Source organism: Bubalus kerabau, chromosome X (assembly GCF_029407905.1).
Source record: "Bubalus kerabau isolate K-KA32 ecotype Philippines breed swamp buffalo chromosome X, PCC_UOA_SB_1v2, whole genome shotgun sequence".
Lineage (NCBI taxonomy): Eukaryota > Metazoa > Chordata > Mammalia > Artiodactyla > Bovidae > Bubalus > Bubalus kerabau.
The window spans coordinates 18,536,254-18,562,183 of NC_073647.1; the positions used below are offsets into that span (position 1 = coordinate 18,536,254).

General features: G+C 40.2%; 1 protein-coding gene across 17 annotated transcripts in view; it reads right to left on the reverse strand.

Moving 5' to 3' along the window:
• ENOX2 (ecto-NOX disulfide-thiol exchanger 2) overlaps positions 1 to 25,930 on the reverse strand; it is a 295,795-nt gene that overhangs the window by 32,084 nt on the left and 237,781 nt on the right. For 16 of the 17 annotated variants that reach the window (XR_008708214.1, XM_055564072.1, XM_055564071.1 and 13 more), the window contains 4 exons: positions 22,580 to 22,813; positions 19,984 to 20,196; positions 18,116 to 18,222; positions 9,167 to 9,281 (listed from right to left, as the gene is read on the reverse strand). Coding sequence is in view for 16 of the 17 variants with exons in the window: in XM_055564072.1 (XP_055420047.1) it covers positions 9,167 to 9,281; positions 18,116 to 18,222; positions 19,984 to 20,196; positions 22,580 to 22,813 (669 nt within the window). In the remaining variant the exon portion in view is untranslated. Of the gene's footprint in view, positions 1 to 5,444; positions 6,327 to 9,166; positions 9,282 to 18,115; positions 18,223 to 19,983; positions 20,197 to 22,579; positions 22,814 to 25,930 lie in introns of those variants that run through there. The other variant, XM_055564074.1, reaches the window with a different exon arrangement.

Consider the following 25,930-nt stretch of genomic DNA (forward strand, 5'->3'; position numbering starts at 1 on the left):
AAAAAGAAAACTACAGGCCAATATCACTGATGAACACAGATGCAAAAATCCTTAACAAAATTCTAGCAATCAGAATCCAATAACACATTAAAAAGATCATACACCATGACCAAGTGGGCTTTATCCCAGGGATGCAAGGATTCTTCAATATCTGCAAATCAATCAATGTAATACACCACATTAACAAATTGAAAAATAAAAGCCATATGATTATCTCAATAGACGCAGAGAAAGCCTTTGACAAAATTCAACATCCATTTATGATAAAAACTCTCCAGAAAGCAGGACTAGAAGGAACATACCTCAACATAATAAAAGCTATATATGAAACACCCACAGCAAACATTATCCTCAATGGTTAAAAATTGAAAGCATTTCCCCTAAAGTCAGGAACAAGACAAGGGTGCCCACTTTCACCACTACTATTCAACATAGTTCTGGAAGTTTTGGCCATAGCAATCAGAGCAGAAAAAGAAATAAAAGGAATCCAAACTGGAAAAGAAGAAGTAAAACTCTCACTGTTTACAGATGATATGATCCTCTACATAGAAAACCCTAAAGACTCCACTAGAAAATTACTAGAGCTAATCAATGAATATAGTAAAGTTTCAGGATATAAAATCAACACACAGAAATCCCTTGCATTCCTATACGCTAATAATGAGAAAATAGAGAAATTAACAAAACAATTCGATTCACCATTGCAACAAAAAGAATAAAATACTTAGGAATATATCTACCTAAAGAAACTAAAGACCTATATATAGAAAACTATAAAACACCGGTGAAAGAAATCAAAGAGAACACTAATAGATGGAGAAATATACCATGTTCATGGATTGGAAGAATCAATATAGTGAAAATGAGTATACTACTCAAAGCAATCTATAGATTCAGTGCAATCCCTATCAAGCTACCAATGGTATTTTTCACAGAGCTAGAACAAATAATTTCAAAATTTGTATGGAAATACAAAAAACCAAGAATAGCCAAAGCAATCTTGAGAAAGAAGAATGGAACTGGAGGAATCAACCTACCTGACTTCAGGCTCTACTACAATGCTACAGTCATCAAGACAGTATGGTACTGGCACAAAGACAGAAATATAGATCCATGGAACAAAATAGAAAGCCCAGAGATAAACCCACGCACCTATGGGCACCTTATCTTTGACAAAGGAGGCAAGAATATACAATGGAGAAAAGACAATCTCTTTAACAAGTGGTGCTGGGAAAACTGGTCGATCACGTGTAAAAGAATGAAACTAGAATACTTTCTAACACCATACACAAAAATAAACTCAAAATGTATTAAAGATCTAAATGTAAGACCAGAAACTATAAAACTCTTAGAGGAGAACAAAGGCAAAACACTCTCTGACATAAATCATAGTAGGATCCTCTGTGACCCACCTCCCAGAATATTGGAAATAAAAGCAAAAATAAACAAATGGGACCTAATTAAACTTAAAAGCTTCTGCACATCAAAGGAAACTATTAGCAAGGTGAAAAGACAGCCTTCAGAATGGGAGAAAATAATAGCAAATGAAGCAACTGACAAACAACAAATCTCAAAAATATACAAGCAACTCCTGCAGCTCAATTCCAGAAAAATAAACAACCCAATCAAAAAATGGGCCAAAGAACTAAATAGACATTTCTCCAAAGAAGACATACAGATGGCTAACAAACACATGAAAAGATGCTCAACATCACTCATTATCAGAGAAATGCAAACCAAAACCACAATGAGGTACCATTTCATGCCAGTCAGAATGACTGTGATCCAAAAGTCTACAAGCAATAAATGCTGGAGAGGGTGTGGAGAAAAGGGAACCCTCTTACACTGTTGGTGGGAATGCAAACTAGTACAGCCACTATGGAGAACAGTGTGGAGATTCCTTAAAAAACTGGAAATAGAACTGCCTTATGACCCAGCAATCCCACTGCTGGGTATACACACCAAGGAAACCAGAGTTGAAAGAGACATGTGTACCCCAATGTTCATGCAGCACTGTTTATAATAGCCAGGACATGGAATCAACCTAGATGTCCATCAGCAGATGAATGGATAAGAAAGCTGTGGTACATATACACAATGGAGTATTACTCAGCCATTAAAAAGAATACATTTGAATCAGTTCTAATGAGGTGGATGAAACTGGAGCCGATTATACAGAGTAAAGGAAGCCAGAAAGAAAAACACCAGTGCAGTATACTAACGCATATATATGGAATTTAGAAAGATGGCAATGATAACCCTGTATGCGAGACAGCAAAACAGACACAGATGTATAGAATAGTCTTTTGGACTCTGTGGGACAGGGCGAGGGTGGGATGATTTGGGAGAATGGCATTGAAACATGTATAATATCATATAAGAAATGAATCACCAGTCCAGGTTCAATGCAGGATACAGGATGCTTGGGGCTGGTGCACTGGGATGACCCAGAGGGATGGTATGGGGAAGGAGGTGGGAGGGGGGTTCAGGATTGGGAACACGTGTACACCCGTGGTGGATTCATGTTGATGTATGGCAAAACCAATACAATATTGTAAAGTAATTAGCCTCCAATTAAAAAAAAAAGCCTTGCTTTTCTTTTCTCTGCAGGTCAGTACTTCAATCAGACTTTTGCCAGCATGGACACACTTGGGATTTCATTGTTTCTCCTCTGAGATCTCTACACTCCCCTCTTAAACACAGTGTGTTCAACCATCATTTATGTCATGGTCCTTCATAACCCTGAGACTCTGATCTTTTTCTTGCTGGGATCTTTATGTCCTGGAATGGCCAGCTTCACCCAGCCTACTATTTGCTTTCTGGCTAAACAGATTCTGCTGCATACTCCTCAGTAATTCTTATTCCTTCACTTACCTGAAAACCTTTGATCAGGTTTACCATGCCAATTCCTAACTCCTGGTCACTTAACTCAACTTGCTCTGCTAGTTATCCTGAGCTGCAGAGGACTTTTATGGGAAGTTGCAGAGCTGGGCAGTTCTAGTTGATAGAGACTCATGCTGGCCCTTGCTGATGGATCGCTCACCTCTCACTGATTTCTTCCTTCCATACTGCCCAGAGTACTTATTACAGATCTGCTCCTCTCTCCTCATGGTCTCTGTTCCAAGTCATTTCTCTTTTCCACAGATGACCAATCTCTTGCTATATGGGCTGCATATATACTTTTAGCTTCATTTATCTTATCTCAGAGGAAGAGGGTTCTCCCCTCTCTGAAGCAAACTTCATTTGAATTCAGATCACTTCACATTACTCTTCTCTAGGATTTCACTTCCATAATTATCCATAAGTACTCTTTCATTCACAAGCATTTTCAACTTCACACTCTCCATGGCCTCCTTCTCTTCTCCTGAATGACAAATAACAACTTAACTTTAACTTTGTCATCACTTATAGTCCCCATTTAAAAAGCCTGTATTTGCTTTTGCTCAATACCCAACTTCGTGGGCTTTCCTGGTGACACAGTCGGTAAAGAATCTGCCTGCAAAGCAGGAGACCTGGATTCAATCCCTGGGTCAGGAAGATCCCCTGGAGGAGGGCATGGAAACCCACTCCAATATTCTTGCCTTCAGAATCTCATGGACAGAGGTGCCTGGTGGGCTATAGTCCACGGGGTCGCAAGAGTTGGACATAACTTAGTGACTACACCATCACCATCACCAACTTTGGGACCTGTGGTCTTTGTCCACTTTCTCTCCTTATTGTCATATGTTCTGGCCCCTACCTCTATCACTCTACTAAAATAGCTCTTGCTCAACAGTGTTACCCTTTCTTCTTCATAATATCTGCTAATGTTATTTATTCCCTACTTCTATAAATTCTTCTTGTGGCTTCTATAATCCAAAGCTTTTCTAGTTTTCTTCCAGCTTCTCAGACTGTTCTTTTTCTAAGTCTTCTGCAAATTCCTCTTCCTTTACTTCTTCCTTACTATGGGTAGTTCTCAAAGTTCTGTATTCAGTCCTTTGCTCTTCTTTCTCACTTGTCTTTCACATTCATTTATTTATATCCTCCAGACTTCAGCCAACATCTTTGTACTTTCAATACTATCTTCTATTCCTTCTGCTTTCTTCAACCCTGATTTGTATACAAATCATTTATGTTTATTTTCTAACTACCTACTGGGCTTCCCTGGTGGCTCAGACAGTAAAGAATCTGCCTGAAATGCAGGAAACTCGGGTTCAATTCCTGGGTTGGGAAGAACCTCTGGAGAAGGGAATGGCAACCCACTCCTGTCTTCTTGCCTGGAGAATTCCATAGACAGAGGAACCTGGCAGGCTGCAGTCCATGGGGAACTGATGCTGATGCTCTAGTACTTTGGCCACCTGATGCAAAGAACTGACTCGCTGGAAAAGACCCTGATGCTGGGAAAGATTGAAGGCGGGAGGAGAAGGGGGTGACAGAGGATGAGATGGTTGGATGGAATCACCAACTCAATGGACATGAGTTTGAGCAAACTCTGGGAGACGGTGAAGGACAGGGAAGCCAGCTGTGCTGCAGTCCATGGGGTTGCAAAGAGTTAGATACTACTTAGTGACTGAACAGCGACTATGTACTGGCTCAGCAGTAAAGAATCCACCTGCAATGCAGGAGACATAAGAGATGTGAGTTAGATCCCTGGGTTGGGAAGATCCCCTGGAAGAGGCCATGGAAACCCACTTCAGTATTCTTGCCTGAAAAATCCCATGGACAGAGGAGCTTGGTGGGCTACAGTCTGTGGGGTCACAAAAGGATTGGACAAGACTTAGCGACTGAGCACAGCATGGCAACAACCTACTATCTGAAGCTGATCTCATTATATTCTGCAAAGAAGTCCCATCCATCAGTCCATTTCTATCGGTTCTGCTGTTATGCATTGAATCTCTTCTCCTAAAAAAGATATGTTGCAGCCCTCAGAATGTGACCTTATTTGGAAACAGGATCTTTACAGAAGTAATCAAGTTAAAATGAGGTCATTAGGTCAGGCTTATAGATTTATATGACTGGTGTCTTTATGAAAAGAGGAAATTTGGGCACAGAGACAGACATGCACACAGGGGAAATATCATGTGAACAGGAAGAGACTGAGCTGATGCATCTTCAAGCCAAGGAATACTGAAGATGGCCAGCAAACCATCAGAAGCTGGAGAAGTATGATACAGATTTTTCTCAGAGGTCTCAGAAGAAACCAACCCTGCCAGAGCCTTTATCTCAGATTTATAGGCTCCAGAAATGTGAGACAATAAATTTCTGTTGTTTATGTCACTTGGTTTGTGGTACTTGTTATAGCAGCTCTAGCGAACTAATACAGTCACCAACCTTCTATTCTCCCAGGTTAGAAAACCTAGGCTCATTCTGAGTTCTTTCCTTTCTTCATCATCTACATCCAATCTGGCACCCAAGATTTTAGTTTATTCCCCCCCAAATGACTCTTGGCATCTTTAATCTCATACTCTCTGTTTTTTTCTTCTATCATTTTCTCAGTTCCTGTTGCTTTCACTAGTCCCAATCTTTATCATTTTATATCTCAATTCCTATAAAAGTCTCTGGCTTATCTTTCTCAATCAAAAATTATCTCCTAAAATATGTAATTCATGTTGGTTTTATCATACAAATGCCATGATTGAGAGACATGCTTATAGTGACATATTGCCTACTATGCTAAGCTTGGCATTCATGGTCCCCCATGGTTTAGACCCATCTTGCCCACTCAATCTTTTATACCCTTATTGCACATCATCTTTATTTCCCTCTTTAAGCTCTACTCCTTTGCCTTTTCCCTCTCTGCATCAAGATGCTTTTTCACTTTTTTTGCCTTTCATCCAAACTTGTTCACTTTCAAGGCCTTAATCAATTTTCACTGATGGTGACTACTCTGGCCCACACTAATATCTCTTGCCCTTGCTGCATTCTAATCAGTATCTTCCAGGTCAGCACCAAGTGGTATTTCTTACATTTTATGTGTATTTACATATATTACATCTTTATACCTATCAGCTTTTATGACATAATGCTTGTTAACTAATTGATCAACTCCTAAAGTGAGAATAATGGGATGGATGGAGGAGCCTGGTAGGCTGCAGTCCACAGGGTCGCTAAGAGTTGGACACGACTGAGCGACTTCACTTTCACTTTTCACTTTCATGCATTGGAGAAGGAAATGGCAACCCACTCCAGTGTTCTTGCCTGGAGAATCCCAGGGACAGAGGAGCCTGGTAGGAGGCTGTCTATGGGGTCGCACAGAGTCGGACACGACTGAAGCAACTTAGCAGCAGCAGCAGCAGGAGGAGGAGAAAAGGAAGGAGATTGGATGCCAACTGAAGAGAAAACTTTGGCTAGAACAGTGGAGAATTAGTCTAAGTCAATGTTTTCTGAATGAACTTCCTGGACCATGATCATAGAAATCATTCAGGATGCTTGATAAAATTTAGATTCCCAAACTCTATTACAGACCTATTGAATCAGACTCTGCAGCCCAGAAGTCTGAATTTTAAAAGGAAACCCAATGATTTATATATGTATGTGTGTGTGTATATATATATATATATATATATATATATATATATACACACACACACCAAATCTGAAAACCACCAGTTTAAGTGAAGAAAGCAGAAGATACATACTGAAAGGGAATAGCTATTATGTTTACTGAGTACATGTACTTTCCATCATGGCTAACAATAGAATGAAATAGTTTCACACTATCATGATTTGCTTTGATGTGATTCTCCCTCTTCAACACATTGCTCTGAGCAGAGCAGTCCTTTCTTCCATGGCAAGAATATTTCCAGTTCTGAATCACAAATAGAGGTTAGCTAGCATAGAGAATCTCACAGAATAGAAATTTCGTGGCACTTCAAGCAAAGGTATCAGACTGCTAGCTTTGACTCATACTTTCATTGGGAAATAAATATAACTAAAAGCATGCTATAGGCTCCTGAAATTCAAGTTTGGTAGCATGGAGAGGGAGGAAAAAAGCCTTCGAGATCTAGTTGTTTAAACTTTTAATTGGAGCCAAGCAATAACTAAAACATGCAGCTGATTGAGATAAAAATGGAGGCCCTGCTCATTGGCTCATACTGAGCAGGATTTCTGCAGTTGAGTACTATAGACATGTGATAACAAAATTAGATATGATCGAGGGGAAGAAAAATGCACAAAAGTCCTTGAATTAAAATGAATTGAAACCTTCTGGGAGAAAAGCTATTTGGTAAGCTCCATTAAGTCTATTGTAGATAGCTTTATTTGACAAAGCAGCATCCTGGCATGTGGAACAGGAAGGAAAATAGCTATAAGATGATCTGTCAGGGAGTTTCCAGTCTCTAAACGAATAAGATTCTGTGCAGTAGCCAATACAGCTTTTAACTCAAAAGAGATACAGAGCAAAATGCAATTATATAACCCTAGTAAGTACATTCAATCTGAATCTCCCATATACCCCTCTCCTCCCCAAATAACTCCTCAAACTCAGCAATTTATCAAGTGGATGCTCAAACTTATGGCTGCATTCATTTCAGGGTAACAGTGGATTAACACTGTATACAATACTACACACATTGAGGTGGAGGCAATCCTACAAGTCAAAGATTAATCAGCTATAAAATATCTCAGTTAAACACTTAGATCATTTGAATAGTTCAATTATTATTACATTTTTCAGTTTATTCTGGCTATAAGTTTATAGTATGTGTTTGCAGTTATTAGTTTCCTGTTCTGAAAATGTTACTTATCCACTGATTGTGAAGGGTTTATTTAATATATATGGACACTTATATGTTTAGGGATCTAACATATGGCAAAAATAAAGGAGATTCAGATGTAACAGCTAATGAATGCTTTAAAAACAGTCTGAATGGTGATTTTTTTTTTCTTTATGAGTGAAGATTCTGGAATCACGCAAGTGGCTAAAGCTGCTCACTTCAATATGCAAACACCAATAAATTCTAATTTGCATTGTAATCTATCTGTTTTCTGTCTCTCACACAGACACACAGACATACACATAGTAGGGGCGGTATACTACCATATCTCCAATGTCTAGCACAGTTCTTGGAATGTAATGGCTAATAAAGGAATGAAGGAATTCACTTAACCATTACAAAATCTATGTTAAGATGTTTTTTATAATGTATTTCTTATAAACATGGAAGCTGAGGCTCACTGAGGAGGAAGTCCTTCCTAGGTCAAGAAAGGCAGAGCTGGGATTAGAACTCCCTGTGCTCTAACTTTAGTCCAGTGTCCTGTCTACTGTGCCTATGGACTGCTAAGATTATCTAGAATGGTTTTCCTGAAGACACTGGTCCTTTAGCTGAGATTTTAGTTTCTCCCATAGCAATCCCCCCTCCAAGATGGTTTGTTATGAAATTGAAGGGTGCTCTTGCTCTACTGTTCACCAGGTTTGCCATTTGAGTTCCTCTGGGGACTTATACCATGGCCATCACCTTGCAGTGAGGGCCTGACTAGATTAGGTAAAAGCAAAAACCTTTACCCAGACAGCTGTTTGTAGACCCTTGTTTGGTTCCTGATAAGCCTCCAAGTAACCACAATGGAAAGTAGTGGATAGGCAGACTCATATATTGTAGATATTTCTGCTTAGTTTGCAGATTGTTTCTTTAACTCTGTGAGTTTTAAACAGAAATATTTAATTTTATGCAGATACATTTATCAAAAATATCTTTTATGATTTCTATCTTTGGAGATCTTCAACCCAAATTATAAAACCAACTCCTACATTTTCCAAAATTTCTTTTGCTACATATAGATTTTGTCATTTGAATCTTCAATCCATTTGTTATTAATTTTGGTGTAAATTATAAGTGATGTAGATATCTAATTATTTTTCCTAAAAGTTCGGCTATTTATATGTAAACCATCTTATAGTTTCTACTGTAGAACATATAAATCCAGGTCAAAATAGAACAAAGATGCCTAAATATCCAGTGCTCCTAGGATAAAAAGTTTACTTTTAATGATGGAAAATGGGGGTAAATTAAGACTACAAAAAGTCCTGTAGCCACATAGTTGACATTCAGCCAGTGTGTACTTATATGGCCTCACAGATTGTTTTTAGCTGGTTCCAGTCTGATGGGTTTGTGCCTCTACCTTACCAGTTGTTTTAAAGCATCATCCCTTTCAGTAGGTGTTAAATAAAGCAAAGCAGAATTTTCTTTACCTGATTCTTCAGTTTCTTTTGTTTCTGTTGTTTCTTCTATTTCATCATCAGACATCTCCATTTCTTCTTCTCGCCTGATTCCCATTAATTCGTCATTATGTATGTTGCGAATTTCCTAAGGTTAAAAGGCATGCTTTTTAGGTGGGAAAGCCTTGAAAATGTTAAGGAAATAAACAGAATTAAGGACAAGGGAAAGCGGGGTCTTTTTAGATGGGTAACAACACTTCAGAGTGGTCTTAAGGTAGAGGCAAAGGGGCATGTTGAGGCTGAGGACAGTCTCAATAGACAAAGCAAACTTTGTGTACTCTGCCCTGCATAGGCTCTCCTTCTATAACCAGAGCTCTAGCAGCTGACGATTCTTGTATCCCTCCCATTTTAGACAGTACTGTTGACTGCGAAACACCTTCCATCTCTTACTCACATGGATTTCTGGACTTTCCCTTAAGGTTCTGCCATGTTCACCTTCCCATGTCAAATCCTTTGATTTCACTGCCTTCCATCCTCTTTCCTCTCCCCTTATAGTCTTAGTCAACACAACTTTTAATCAAACATTTGCAGGTTTAGTAGTTTAGAGTGACAAATGAGCTGTTAGGATTGAACTCCTACCAGATCAACCCTTCCCTGGATAATAACAACAACAAAAAACCAAACCAATTCCCTAACTACTTGATGGCATTAGAGGATGAACAAAAACAGGTACATTCTGAAGAAGAGTTGACTCTTGGAAGAAGGATGTGGGTCTTCCAGTTTTAAAGGGACTTCTATTTTGAGAGCAGACTACAGCTAGAACCTCACAAGGTGGCTAACTTTTAAACAGAAAATCCACGGGCTTTATATCCTAAAGAAATAGAGAGAGTTCAGGGCACCACTGGACAGCCACTGCAAAGTGAGGAGGGGATCCCAGAAAGTAGTCAGCCAAAGAGAGAGGAATCCAAATTCTGTGTATAAAAACTGTTCAAATTCTTCATGATCCCTGAACCATGAAAGCACACATCAGATTCCAAACTACACAGCTAAGGCAAAAAACTCAGCTGAGATTTGAGTTGCCATCAAAGAGAGACAATTTCTAGCTTATATTCAATGAAGTAAATTGACCACTAAAACAAAAGAAAATAAAATCAACAATCTTTAAAAGAATATAAGAGAATCCAAAGACTTAAAAGCAAAATATTCACAATCAGCAGGTAAAACCCTTAATTAATTGACATACCTGCAAGAACTTTCTTTCAGAAACAGTAAAAGCCAGAAGTTAGGGAAACAAGTCTTAAAAGTGCAAAGCGCAAGAAGAAATAAAAAAATATTTATTCAGAATTCTACATTCAGAGAAAGATTTTTTCAAGAATAGAGATGACATTTAATATATTTTCAGACAAATGTAAATGTATTTGTCACCTAAAGACTTGCACTAGAAGAAAAGTTGAAGTTCTTCAGGCTGAAGGGACGTGCTACCGGATGTAAAATGATCCGGTATGAAGAACAATGGACGATTGAGATAATATTGGAAAAGTCACTTTTTCAAAAAATTCATGTGTGAGAACTCTATTTCTGAACAGCTTGCAATCATTTAGAGGCCACTTGATGCCTGTCAGGGGCTCCTCCACACTAAGCTGAGAAATCTTTGCCTAGGTTAGCCCCAATTGGGCCATAATACAGGAAATGTCCAAAGCTGTCTGGTGAAAATTGCCTCCATTTAGGGAGATTATAAATATTTCAAATGGATTTCTTAATAATTAATGCTACAGTTAATCACTACTTCAACTAATATTCTCCTTTCTCCCTTTTCATTCCTTTTATCAGGAAAAAATTTCTATATCAAGGTAAGTTTACACTAAATATAAATAAAAGGACCTATTAAAAAGTGAGCTATTCAGTATTATCACTAATAGCTAAGAAGTAATGGGGAAAAAAACAGAAAAAAATAGAAATACTAACATAGGATCTTCCATGTGCTGCAGGGGCATTACTTTAAAATAGAAGAAAATAATGACTTGCTTGAGAAAAAATGAACTTTAGAGGATTGTGTCAAGAGAGAGATTTACTATGTCTTATTCAAACTCATTGCACAGAGAACGGTAACGGAATTGCTCATTTCTAAGAATTCATTCTATCTCAGGAGTCTGGATTTCAGTTATCAAAGAGCTGTTACTGGAAAGGTGATCACAATGAGGTTTGACACTGGCAAATTCGAATATTGTACAACTTACTTCATCAGGAAAAGTCGTGGCTCTCCTAGGTGCCTAACAAAAATGTAGACTGTCAGAGGGTATAAGCAGAGACTAACTTTCAATTCACAGACATGTTGTCTAACTCTGGGGAAGTTATTGTGCTTCTCTGAAGAGTAAATTGTACTCTTTCTAGGGAAATGTCCCAGGGCTGGAAGATCTAACTGATAGCTAAAACATGCCCTGCAGCTGCTCAGCATCTGCAAAGCATCTTTTCTGCTTACAGCTGGGCAAGAAAGTGTAATCTCTTCTTAGAAGTATAAACTGTTCAATAACTAAGCGATACAGCTTATCTAGAGATCTTTCCCAGCTTCAAAAAATCCCTAGAAAAATAATGGACCTAAGGGCAAATTTTACCTCAATGCCTCAAAATACTTCAAAAACAAGAATTACCAGTTCCTTTAGCTGATAATGAAAGGGGAAGAAAAACTAAGAAGCTTGCTCTCAGATAGATATTCAGCCAGACAGGCAAAGTGGCGAAGCATAGCGCCCTCTAACCACTAGCCAATCCTTCTTAGCTACACAGAAACTAAGGCCTATATCATTACTTTTCTATAAATATAAATAAGCAAAGAGAACAATAGCAGTTATAGGGCACCAGACAACAGTAAACATAGGGACAGCATTCAGTAAATGACACCACCTGTAAGTAAAGTAAATGAGATTTTAATACTTTGAAAACCTTACCATTAAAGCACTTGATATCTAAGATGCCTATTTTCTATATTCTCTGATAGATCAAAAAAGCTCTACTTTTGGAATCAAGCCCTAACGAATACCTTCAGAGTGAAGAACTGAAACGTGGCATTTACCTAAGGAAGGCACTCTACCTAGTGTGGACACAGGAGCAGGCAGCAGGAGGACTTTGAGTCACTCAAGTATAGGCAGCAAGAGAAATAGCTGTCTCTTAGATTTGCCCCTTTTCCCATCCTGACTGTTGGATCACTGAAGCCAAACGAGTGGCCAATCCAAGGAATTTACACTTCTAGTGAGTGAAAGTTGCTCAGTCATGCCCGACTCTTTGCGACACCATGGATTGTAGCCCACCAGGCTCCTCTGTCCATAGAATTCTCCAGGCAAGAATACTGGAGTGATTTGCCATTCCCTTCTCCAGGGGATCTTCCCTACCCAGTGTATCAAACCCAGGTTTCCTGCATTGCAGGCAGATTCTTTACCATCTGAGCCACCAGGGAAGCACAAATGAGTGGCAATGGCATGCAAAAACATTTTCCAGAAATTTTCATTTGTAAATCTCTACCTGAAATCAACTGGGTCACATCACTGATAGAGTACATCAAAAAAGATAAGACAGCCCTCCTAAGGTTTTTACATCACTTTGTTGCCCATAGTAGACCTGCGATATTTTTATTTAAACAGTGAACTGTTAGTGACTTTTCAAAATGCATTATGATGCCTTTGAGTCTATTCTGTGCTCAGTCGCTCAACAGTGGCCAACTCTTTGTGACCCCATGGACTGTAGCCCACCAGGCTCCGCTGTCCATGGAATTTTCCAGGCAAGAATCCTGGAGTGGGTTGCCATTTCCTTCTCCATGCAGTAACTTTTTGTGAAGCTTAGATATTTACATACTGCTCCACTATGGAGGACAAAGCATTTTCAACATAGAATAAAACAAAAACCCTAGACAGAGGAAAATGCATGAAAAGAATCATCTTGGTACCAGCTGACATTTTTGATTTATCATAAAGTAGGCAAATCATAAATCATTGAACATTAATTATCTAACTATATAGTTTCCAAGAAATTTATGTGGACTTAAATTCATCTTACTCATGTTTTTTGACAGGAATATAACTATAAGAAAAGCAAAGTTCCTTATGAATTGCATTACAAAATTGTACTTACCCAGACTTTGAACATTAATAGTAGTGGCAAAAGGGCAGATGAGAGGGAGATAACTCCTATGCATATGTAGAAATTTGATTCTGAGATATCGTTCAAGCCAATCAACCAAAGCACAAACACAGGCTCTTAATCAATGTCTATTGTATGCTACATAATGGAAATACAAATTTGGTTGATCCAAATTTTGTTGGTATGTGGTTTGATGGCTGAAAGCAAAAGCTAGTGTTAGTGCAAATGGGTCCTAAAATGAGGGTATGCAGATGACTTGAACATTTATCTGCAACCAGGTCTTCAGAGTTTGGAATGATTTTAGCAATCACAGTATTTCACTTCATGAGGATGCTATTAATAGTATGTAATCACCATGTCCCTTTTCTCTGGTCCAGTGATATAAAATCTCACATCAGGGAGAATGCAAGGGAGTATCTTCCAGTGCCTACCACTATGGCTCTAGCTTCTTATATATTAATACCACCCAACTTGTAATGTAGGCCAAGATCTCAGTAAGAGAAATACGCAGGTTTTCAATGATTTCATAGAAAAAGGGTTCCCACAACACTCAGAACTGTCAGTAAAGTCACTGAAGATGCTAACTTTTATTAAGGGGAGGGACATCAGCCTTCTCTTATTTTATTACCCTTTCAAATTATATCAGCAGAAGCCTCACACACATAAATCAGGAAAGTAAACCAATGAAAAAGACTCATTATCAAACTAGTCTGCCTGGTGGATGCTGCTAGAGTGAGTGCCCTTAGCTCCCTGAAAGTGGGGACTTTTTCTTCTTACTCTGTACCTTCTCTCACTAGAGTGAGACAGGGTTGGCTGCTGGAAGGAGGATGACAATGAGACAAAGAACAGGTACTCTGCGACATGAGGAGGTCACCCGCTGGTTTATTCCCCAAGGCAACTGGTAGAAAAGGTTCAGTGTAAGACTCTTCTACCTTAATGAAATCCCTAGCTTAGGAGTTGTAGCTTTGATGCCTACATCAAGAAAAAGCCAGTTTAGTTGATTAAGTCACTGAGATGCTCTGATTCTCTGTGGGGTTCTAAGAGGCAGCCCTGATTTAAGAGGACAGTTCTGTCACTTTCTACAGGATACTGCCTTCTAGTCCTCAGCATTGCCTGTCATCAAGTGAAAGTACACAGAGTTGAAAACAAATTTAATGCCATGATTTAAAAAGGCACCAATATAAAGCAGAAGAAATCTTTTAGGTTTAGGGAATACGATGCTAGAGCAAGGCCACGAGCTATGTTCCACTGTCAGTAGTTTTACTTATAAAGATTGCAGTATTCAAGGTAGACCTTAATTAATCCAATCCAACAGGCAGGAAGCATTTTTCTAGGTTTTTACAAAGCCTACAAGGCACATCACCAAATATGTAGTAAGTCATGCTGGCCGTGTCCTTATCACTGTGTCAAGCAAGCTCCGCTGCAATACTAGGTGACAGGGTGTGTAAGTCTCAGCTCTCCACAGCCCCAGAGAAATGGCCAGCTCACTAGCATAGCTCAGTTTATTGAGGAGGTAACTAAACTCAAGCATATGGCCACCAGGGGCTTCCCAGGTGGCTCAGTGGTAAAGATTCTGCCTGCCAATGCAGGAAACATAAGAGATGAGGGTTCAATCCCTTAGTCAGGAAGATCCCCTGGAGAAGGAAATGGCAACCCACTCCAATATTCTTGTCTGGAAAATTCCATGGACAGAGGAGCCTGGCGGGCTATGGTTCATGGGGTCACAAAGAGTCAGACATGACTGAGAGACTGCACATGCATGCATGCATATAGCCACCAGATATGTGGGCTTGCTATAACTACACAGAGCCTTGATGAATAGTATTAATGGAGACCATTTTTGCAAATTTGTTTACGAAAGGGTTGTGGGCTAGGTGAGTCAGTGCTCCAACAAGAGGTGCCACTCCTATGAAAAAGGAAATAGTGTACAGGGTAGGGTTTTCTGTAATGGGTGGGGCACTTCAGACAGCCTGTTCCAACCCCTAAAAAGGATACACAGGTATGTGTTTCGAAGGGAAGGTAGAGACTAGTATGGCTTTTCTACAACGGGAAGACATACTGAGCATTTTTCTCTCAACTTTTATTTTTCTGAATTATTTCAACTAAAGATTTTGGCTACTTGAAATTTAGGTGTTAAACTCCAACCCTCCCCTTGATCACTTTTTAAAAACTTTTTAGCTCAGTGAGGACAAAGACCACCTCATTCTGCATTGCCTGTCATAATACCTGAGACAGAGAATGTGTTCAGTACACATTTGACTTGAAATATTGAATTTTGTTTGTTGGGCTCCACAACATGAGGTAGCTCTAGCATTCTAAAACCATTTTGTGCTACAGTAAGACAATCACTTCCTTTTTTGACCCTAATTATCATTTTTTAAACAATTACAAACTTTCTGGATTTGTATGACTCTAGCCCTGGGTGTTCTTTGGAAGGAATGATGCTAAAGCTGAAATTCCAGTACTTTGGACACCTCACGGGAAGAGTTGACTCATTGGAAAAGGCTCTGATGCTGGGAGGGATTGGGGGCAGGAGGAGAAGGGGACGACAGAGGATGAGATGGCTGGATGGCATCACCAACTCGATGGACGTGAGTTTGAGCGAACTCCAGGAGATGGTGATGGACAGGGAGGCCTGCCGTGCTGCGATTCATGGGGTCACAAAGAGTTGGACACGACTGAGCACAAGTCATGTCACTTGAGCACAAGCAGAGAGGTGTGTGTCCATCTTAATTTGAAATCAGAGTCCTCTGTTACCTTTAAAGCTGCCACCTATAATGATGGCTGAGCAGGTTTGATAAAAGAAGCTCAGAAATTTCAGACTGAGCTGAAACTGTAGACAGCTGAACTGAACTGCGACTGAACTGAACTGAACCCTCTACTGGGCTGATATTGTCAAGGATTTCTCTGCAGTGACTCCCTGATCTCTTGACTGAGCCAGAACTGATGGCTCAGAGACTGTCAGTTTATGAATAGGAGTGGGTTTATCTTCCTCTAAATGCTCTTCATGGTTCTCAAATTGTTGCCACACAGACTATGTCATGTATTCTCATGAAGGACAGAAGGGATAGATCATTATCTTCATTTGATAGGTTAGGAAACTGAGGTTCACAAAGACGAAATGACCGGCTCAAGACCACTAGGCAGTTTATACCAGAGCGCAGAGTGAAGAATGTCCAGTCCTGAACTGACCACTTACCAACTATGTCATTTTGTGTACATCACTTAACATTTCCATGTCTCAGTTTTCTCACATGTAAAACTCTACTTACTTATTATTCCTTATGGAGTTGTTAATGATCAACTGAAATAATACTATTTCTCATTTATATAGTATTTGTATTTTCATACTGTCTATATGGGCTTCCATGGTGGTTCAGATGGTAAAGCATCTGCCTGCAATGCGGGAGACCTGGGTTCGATTCCTGGGTCGGGAAGATCCCCTAGAGAAGGAAATGGCAATCCACTCCAGCACTCTTGCCTGGAAAAGCCCATGGACGGAGGAGCCTGATAGGATACAGTCCATGGGGTTGCAAAGAGTCGGACACGACTGAGCGACTTCACTTTCACTGTCTATATAGTTCATCTCATTGAATCCAGATGATTAAGAAAGTGACTAAGAAAGGCTGACCAGCTTGCTCAAAATCACGCAGCTGTAATAAGTCAGAGTTGAGATTTGAATTCACGTCAATTCCAAGTTCTGGGTTCTTTCCACTGCACCACATTTACTGGGAGGCTCATGTAGGTGAGATAACCAGTGTGAAAGTGTTTTATAATATGTAGTGAGTGAGTGAGTGAAAGTCACTCAGTTGGGTCCAACTCTTTGTGACACCATAAACTATACAGTCCATGGAATTCTCCAGGCCAGTATACTGGAGTGGGTAGCCTTTCCCTTCTCCAGGGCATCTTCCCAACCCAGGCATTGAACCCAGGTCTCCTGCATTGCAGGCAGATTCTTTACCAGCTGAGCCACAAGGGAAGCCCATTATTATATTTATAATATGTAAATTCCCTACAAATGCTATTTAAATATTAAGGAATATGACAACCTACATTGATAGATGCGATGGGATTGCAACTAGACTGGCAAACAGGACTCAGAAACAAAGTTGAAAAAGCTGCTGCATACATAGATTGAAGGCGTCAGGGCTGACTGGGTAAGGAAGCTACCCGTAGGAAAAGTAGAACTCGAGGCCTATGTCACACCATTCCAAAGGCATATCAGTGTAAACAAACCTCCCATCTCAGTTTTTAATCTTGGATTTAGAACCAAAACCTAATCCCATCAGATACATTCTAGTGTTACGCTAAAAATGTCACCTGAGCACAAGCAGAGAGGTGTGTGTCCATCTTAATTTGAAATCAGAGTCCTCTGTTACCTTTAAAGCTGCCACCTATAATGATGGCTGAGCAGGTTTGATAAAAGAAGCTCAGAAATTTCAGTGCTCCAATGTACCACCAGGCAGCTTTTAGCTTTAATTGTCAAGATGCTCTAATAAATGTAAGACAGCCCTAATATCACTACCACTAGACACACAGGTCAGTAATTATTGTTGTACCCAAGACTAGCTAGCTTAGAGAAGTAAACTTTTAATTATCGCAGCTACATTTTCACTACTAAGGTTTCCATCCAGCAGAATGCATTCAAGACAACATGTGCACATTTATTACCTTTTGGCAGCAGGCGGTCAGGACACAGCGACAGGCTACAGAACTGGTCTCAGTATTTCATTAGGGGCTTGTTGTGGCCGGGGGAGCTTGGCACTATTTAATTCTAGCTAAACTCCAAATCAATAACTTGTTAAAGAAAGAAACTGTTCCCCTGAGGGGCTACCAGAGTAAAAAGTTACTAACCTCAGCTTGTTTGCACCAAACGCTGATGTTTTTACGCTGGGCTTTTGTGAAGTGGTCCCAAGCCTTTTGTTTGGAGGCGGAATGGTAGACGGCTACTATCTGCTCAACTGCAGCGTCAGATCAACAGTTGAATCAGCCAGAGTATCACCCAGGGATGGCAAAAGCGAGGAGAAAAGAAATAAGAGAAGCATCAGCTTGGTGTGTCTCCTACGACACTACTTGACTAGAGTTGTGCTTAAAAAAAAAAAAAGGCTACATGTGTTGGGGTACCATGAGTTTAAAGAGGATTCAAAGGCAAAGATATCAGTATACATCAGTAGAACTCTAGAAGATTTGGGGTGAAAGGGTGAATAAAGCTTTAATAGAGGCAGTGTGTATTCATTCAGGCAGGAGTCATGGTGAATGTGGTTTAGCGCTACTGACCCAGTACAGCATGAGAGCAAACAGTGAACTATACCAGCTCCTTGTGACCATTGGTTTCTTACATAAACTAGCCCTTCAGAATGAGCCTGAATGCTTCATTTCAATGGAATCTATCCTCTTACTATTCTGAGGTATGTCTAACTGGAAGCAACAAATCAAAACCTAAAGTGGATGGGACCTATTTTAAGTCTACTTAGATAGGCTTGTTGGCTGGAGAAATACAAGTATTATGCAAGAATACCATGTAAGTGCAGTCCTACAAAATATTTTTCAGGGTCGCTTAAAATGTCAAATGAGGAAATGTGTACAAATATTCTCGGGCTTTATTGCAATTGGTTCAAGAGAGGGAAAACAGTCATGACTATTTTTCTGGGAAAAGAGAAGAAGGACAAGATCCTCTGCCTGGCTGGGTGTTCACAGTAAGAAAATTCAGAGGTGTTATTTCTTTCTTTGCAGCCCTATTGGTAGCTTGTTTACTGATGATTTAAGAATTTATATTCCCATAAGGCTTGCTACTCTCTTTTCCCATTTATTCTGAAGTCTAAAAAACATATGCTTTCTCCTCCCAGATTCTATGACCATAGGACTTTCAGAATAAAAATGAAAAATGAAACAACTCCTCCTTAATCCTGTTTATGTGTAAGTCAAGTATGGGAAGTCAAATATGAGAAGACTAGGCCATGATTGTTTAAAACCAAAGTCATAAAACCGTACCCTCATTCCTAATGTGAATACAGCTTCTCAGTCAAAAGAGAAGAGTGCATAGTTTTATAATATGGAGAACTAAAACCATTATATGAGAGTTTTTCTGCCCTGTCTCATTTAGGAGACCTTAGATGGGTTTGGTGTGGTACTAATTTTTGAAAATGGCTATTTCAGTGGCTTCCCGTGCCCTCCCAGGATCTCCTGACATCAGTAAAGGAAATGTCAAAGGAAACTAAAGATAAAAGGTAGAAGTAGCAAATTTGGCTTTTATTCAATTACCTCAGAAAATATAATTACAATTTATCCCTAAAATGGAATACCTGAAAAGCATATTACACAATAATAATGAGGCAAATCTGAAGCTAAGAAGCTTACAAATCCTGATGCTACATCCTGACTTCATCAGTGAAATTCTGAGTTTTCCACTGGAGCCTGAGGCTGCTTGTAACTTACTTTGAGAACCAGGGAAAGTAAAAGCACAAGCCTATTGTCTAAGTGTCAGTGTTTCTAAGGAGCTGAAGTAGATACTCCAGAGAAAATGAACACGGTAAGTGCATACATGATTCCTGTGAAACTGGAGCTTGGGCATTTGGTAATATAAGGAAAGCACAAGGCAGTGATGAAGAGGGCGGTGCTTCTTGACACAGGATGGCTCTGAAGGCCTGGTTCCTGTCTAGAGAGAGCAATGACTAAGTGAAGTGCCCTCTCATCCTTCCAGCAGAACTATGACTTCCACTCACATTGAATGAGAATCCCAGAAAGCGCCTGCTTGAACTTCTCCTTTGCTTCCTCCATGTCTTTCTCATGGGCAGCTTTCTCGTTCACCAGGCGACGGACGTGGCTATTGGCCGACTGGATCATGGAGTAGAAGTTGTTGGCACTGCGACGGTTCACCTCTCCTCGCTCAATCCAGGTGAGCAAGGTCTGCACAGCTTCTGAGAATTTGGAATCATCTGGAAAAAGAGGATTTATTTTTAGAGACATCGAATGTAACCAAATCTCCATCTATTTTCCCAACATGCTGGCAAGGAGGCCACCATGGCTTTTTGGCGACAGTTGTAAAATGAGTTGCTGAGGGCAAGGAGCCATGCATACACATGCGTGAACACACAGGCAGCCAGCAGGCGGATATACAGACAGAATGAAAGATTCCAAAACTAGTAAGATTGGTTGTAGTCTAGTCTATGAAGAGTTTTCAGAACAAGAGTGTCTCTTCTTTCCTTAAAGAAAGATTTCTTCATTGATACAGTTTTCACATATTGCAGTTTTTAATGCCTCTGTATGTGTGTGTGTGTAATGTATAAATTAGTGGTGAGAGAACTTCAGAATTCCACAATCTTATTTTTTAAGAAGCATAATAAAACTTGAGTCTTGAGTTTAACTTGAATTTGACGGTAACTTTATCCTGGATCCATGGAATCCATTGGGAGGAGGCTTAAGAAAGAGTTAAATGGCTATTCTTTAGGTATAAACACTTATGTCTGACCTTTTTTAACATCACTCCTGCATCCAATCCACAGCCCCAGGCCTTCCACTCAGTCCCAGTCACAATCTATTTTGATGTAATTTGTTCTATTTCAACATTTTTCCATATCCTGTTTCTCTTGCCTGAGGATACGTCCAAGTGGATTTCTACAGCTAGTTAGGAGTCACTCTCTGATGTTAAAATAGTAGCACTGCTCTTTCAAAGCCTCTGATTCAGCTTTCTGACGTACCACTTACACATTCTGCTGTTAAAGGCTCCCGATAAAGGAGAGTCCATTAGCATCCCATTGAAAGCCCACTGTAGGACTCTACATAGCTCTCTGCCCAGGAACCCTTACATCCAGAAGAACCATCTCTTACCGTAATATGAACTCCTCACCACTTGCATTTTTTAGTGCAGATATGTAATGGGAAGTCAGCCTCACCATTAGAGCAGCTTTTCGTTACTTACGTACCAGTCTTTATGTTGATGCTCAGTTTTTAAAAAATAATTGGCATATACTTGATGTATCAATGCTCACTTTTTGCATGAGGTCCATACAATGAGCAAATTCATTTTGTTAAGAAAAGTTCAAAGTGAGCTGTTTGGTCTTATGGAAGTAGGTAAATCTTGGACCTGGTGTCTGCTTTCAGCCTTTCCAGCTTTTCTAACCAACCCATTACTTCTGTGCCTCTGCTTTTGACTCTGTTTTCTGCTTTTCTCTTAGAGGAAGACAAATCAATCCAAACAAAGGATTTCTGTAATGTGTGGAGCCCTTAGGCTAAATGGTGCAAACAAGTTTTGTGAATGAGACCTATTTGCAAAGTGGAATTAGCAGCATCTTGCTAAGCCTAGAGCACAAGAAGCAGGGAAAATTCATACCGTTAGAGCAGTGCTGGTGTCATCAGTAAGATCGATGGGACACTAGCCCTCATCCAATAAAATCAACCATATGAAAAAACTGGATTTGAGCTAACACAAGAGACTAGGCAGGGCAATTAAGATTAAATTAGCGAAATGGCTCTGAGAGTCAAGCAAGGGGAACAGGAATCAAAACTAAAGGGAAAGCAGTTTGATTTAGCAATATCTAAAAGTCTCTATAGTTACTGTGTGAAATAAATTGACCATTTTGTGATTCAAGAAATTCTCTTTTAGTTGGTGGTAGCTAAAGTGAAAGTAAAAGTGAAGTCGCTCAGTTGTGTCTGACTCTTTGCGACCCACGAACTGTAGTCCACCAAGCTCCTCCGTCCATGGGATTCTCCAGGCAAGAATACTGGAGTGGGTTGTTATTGCCTTCTCCAGGGGATCTTCCCGACCCAGGGATCGAACCCAGGTCTCCCACATTGCAAGCAGACACTTTAACCTCTGCGCCACCAGGGTAATCTAAGGACATACACTGTCCTTAGATGCATGGCCCTCCAATTTTCATCTATAAAATGGAATTTAGCCAGAGTTTCCTGAGGTCACGACAAGTTCTACCATCTTGATTTATTCTGATTTAGAATTCAAAGCTAACTTGCCATCCACAATGAAAGGGGGTGGGGGTGCTTACAGGTCTCCAGTCATGGATCACAGCTAAAATTCTCTGATGTGAAAAAGTGGGAAAAACCTGTTTCTTCCTAATCACCTGATGTATGGAGAGAAAAAGTAACATCACTTGAAACAGTGAAGGATCAGAGACACAAGTGGGAGGGACAGATTCTTTGGCTCTTGAATTACTGGGTACACCTCTCTATCTGCAAGGCTTCAACACAAGAAATGCCTAGAATCTCTCAGTGGGAAATTCGAGGATAACTGCCAACAATACAAAGACATTTATTAAATTTCTCCAAAGAAGAGAGCTAATCACCAAGCTCAAATGTTTCATTTACCTTTTAGTTTTTCAGCAACAATGCTGCATTCATGGTCGGAATAGTGGACCACTGGAGGTGGGGATGGTGGGCGCAACCTTTCTTCTTCCATCCTTCTGCGGTGGCGTTCCTCTCTTGCTAGCATCCGTTGTTTGCATTCCCACTCATACAGATCATCTCGAGCCTGTGCAAAATCAACGTGAAGCCGGCCTGTGTCTTTTTTGTCAGTGCTAGAGCCCAGGCGAATGCGGTAACCTAAGTGCACAAGAGGGAGAGAGAGGAGCACAAGAGCAGCCCAGTGAGTGAGTGGCTGCAAGTTGCTTTCCAAGTTGCGTCCTTCAAATGCAATCGCAGTGGTTTCAGTTGGCCACATAACTCCAAATTCTCTCCCCACTACTACAAGGGGAACACTACAGGCTTGGATTATACTCTCTGTCTCTGATAAAAGTTTATTATTTCATAGTTGGCGTCTGTGCTCAGTCGTGTCTCTTTGCGAGTCTATTGACTGTAACCTGCCAGGTTCCTCTGTCCATGAGATTTCCCAGGCAAGAATACTGGAGTGGGTTGCCATACTCACCTCCAGGCTCCTCCCGACCCAGGGATCGAACCTGGGTCTCCTGCATTGCAGGCAGATTCTTTACCCACTGAGCCACCTGGGAAGCCACATAAAATATAATATAGTCCAAGATTCCTCCATCTGCCACCTTACCTGTGACAGAGGGAGGCTCTGTGGTAACAGTATCAAGAATAAGCCTTATATGGCACCATGGGCTGGGAAGAATGAAAAAGCTGGCTTCAAACTCTACTGTCTTTGGATAACTTCAACAGTGTCAGTCATACCACCAAAAAAACTTGATAAAATTTCAATGTATCAGGTTGACATTTCAATCCCCTATATTGTTTCTTAGACATAGTTGGTGATTCATAACCATTTGAAGGAGTTGGGTTGGAGGGTGTGGAAGAGAAATGATGGAAAGTGGTATGTTATCCAGCTGACATATAATTTGGAATCCTTACCCAAAAAAAGAGGTAGTGTGTTTATACTGGGCTTCCCTGGTGGCTCAGCAGTTAAGAATCTGCCTGCAATGCAGGAGACCGGGGTTCGATCCCTGGGTCAGGAAGACCCTCTGGAGGAGAAAATGGCAACCCACTCTAGTATTCTTGCCTGGGAAATCCCATGGACAGACAACCCTGGAGAGCTACAGACCATAGGGTCACAAAGAGTCAGACACGACTGAAGTGACTTAGCACGCGCATGCTTATAGTATACTGGTATGGGACTGGGATTCATAAAACCAGGATTCAAGTCCCCACCTCCATTTTTGGTCGCAGCTTTAGCACCCAAGTTAAATCTCTCAACAAAAAAACTTTTTAAAATTACTGTTTTTATTAGCCTTTTAAGTTTCAAAAGCTTAGCTAGGTGCTTCCACACCCATTTATCTCATTTCATTCTCAGCACAAGCTTGCAGAGTAACTCCTGCCTTAAACCACTAAAAATATGGACAAAATATATGAAACAATGGTTTTTAAGACTCTGGACATTAGGTATTGAAGACAGAGATCACTAAGAGACAAGAACCAAATGAAGTGATTACTGTGATTTCCCCAGCGTATTGCCTGGAGACAGAGGGGAACGCTTCAGCCTCTTTTCTAAGGGATTTTTGTTTGTTTAAATCTCTTTTACAATGTGGGAGAACAGCCATCCAATTCAGGAGTTTTCTAGCACTTTTAAACTTTCAAGGAGCAGGTTCAAATTTAAAGGGAAAAATTAGTTGTTTTCATATTGGTGATTGCAATCTTCTTTCCTTTGGCAGCCATCAGAATGTTTCCAGGTGGCTGTTACCAGAGAGCTGATTTCAATGTTTAGATGGATGCCTCCTGAGCAGCATGTCGTCTTTTATGTACAACTGTTCAGGGCTTTTCAAGACCTTTAAGTTCTTATTAAAATAGTCTATTGTGGAATGCTCTGTCATCATTGCTAAGTGCTGTTAAATCTCCAGGAGCTGGATTTTACAGCACTTAGCAAATGTAAAAAGAGCATTCTACATCTGCCTCCTCACTTCTCCCGTGTTACCAGCCTACTTTTTCCAACACTCATTACTTTTTCTTTGGCCTATTGCAATAGGTCAGAGAAGGCAATGGCACCCCACTCCAGTACTCTTGCCTGGAAAATACTATGTAGACGGAGGAGCGTGGTAGGCTGCAGTCCATGGGGTCACACAGAGTCGGACACGACTGAAGCGACTTAGCAGGAGCAGTTAGATACTAACTGGTGCTCAATGATTCTTTGATAAATGAATGTAAGACTTCACGCTAACCTTAGATTCGTTAAGGGGAAGAACTAGGTTTTACCTGTTTTCTATCCTGCACAACATTTAGCACAATAGCTTACACAAAGAGATGTCCAACAAGTGCCTGTTACATGAATGAAGATTCTGTAGCACTTGGACCCAATTCTTCCAAACTGTTAACCCTTAGGCAAGGAAGTAGTTAATGGTTCTATGCCCTTTCCAATTACTTCATCTTCTGCCTTCAGTTTTATCTGTCCACTGCCCCATAATGAATAATAATTCAAGTTAAGTAAAAGATTGACCATGAAACTTTATCTTGAAACCACCCTAAAAGGCAAAGGGCTTCATTTTATAATATTTAAGAGTTGTTGTTCAGTTGCTCAGTTATGTCCAACTCTTTGCCACCCCATGGACTACAGCCCACCAGGCTACCCTGTCCTTCACTATCTCCTAGAGTTTGCTCAGATTCATGTCCACTGAGTCGGTGATGCTATCCAGCCATCTTATCCTCTGTCACACCCTTCTCTTCTTGCCTTCAATCTTTCCTAGCATCAGGATCTTTTCCAATGAGTTGGCTCTTCGCATCAGGTGACCAAAGTATTGGAGCTTCCAGTTCCAATCACCTCAGTCTCCTCACAAGAAACAAGTGACTTTATGCAGACTAGTTCTTACTATCTCCACTCCAACTACCATAGTATATAAGCCACTATCAGTTCTGGATTAGACTGATACTATAGTTAGCTACCTAACCACCAGTCACCAGCGTTCTCCATACCCTTCAGTCCATCCTTTACATCAATCTATCACTTTAGAAGTGATATTTCTAAAATGTATACCGGATCATGTCACTCTATCCTTAAAAATCCCTCAATGGCTTCCTGTTGTACCCAGAATACCTTGGAGATATTTTAGGTTCAGTTCCAGGCTACCACCATGAAGTGAACATCACAATAAAGTGAGTGATACATAATTTTTGATTTCCCAGTGCATATAGAAGTTATGCTTACATGCACTGTAGTCTATGAAGTGTGCAATAGTATTATGCCTAAAAATGTAAATAACTTAATTACAATACTCTATT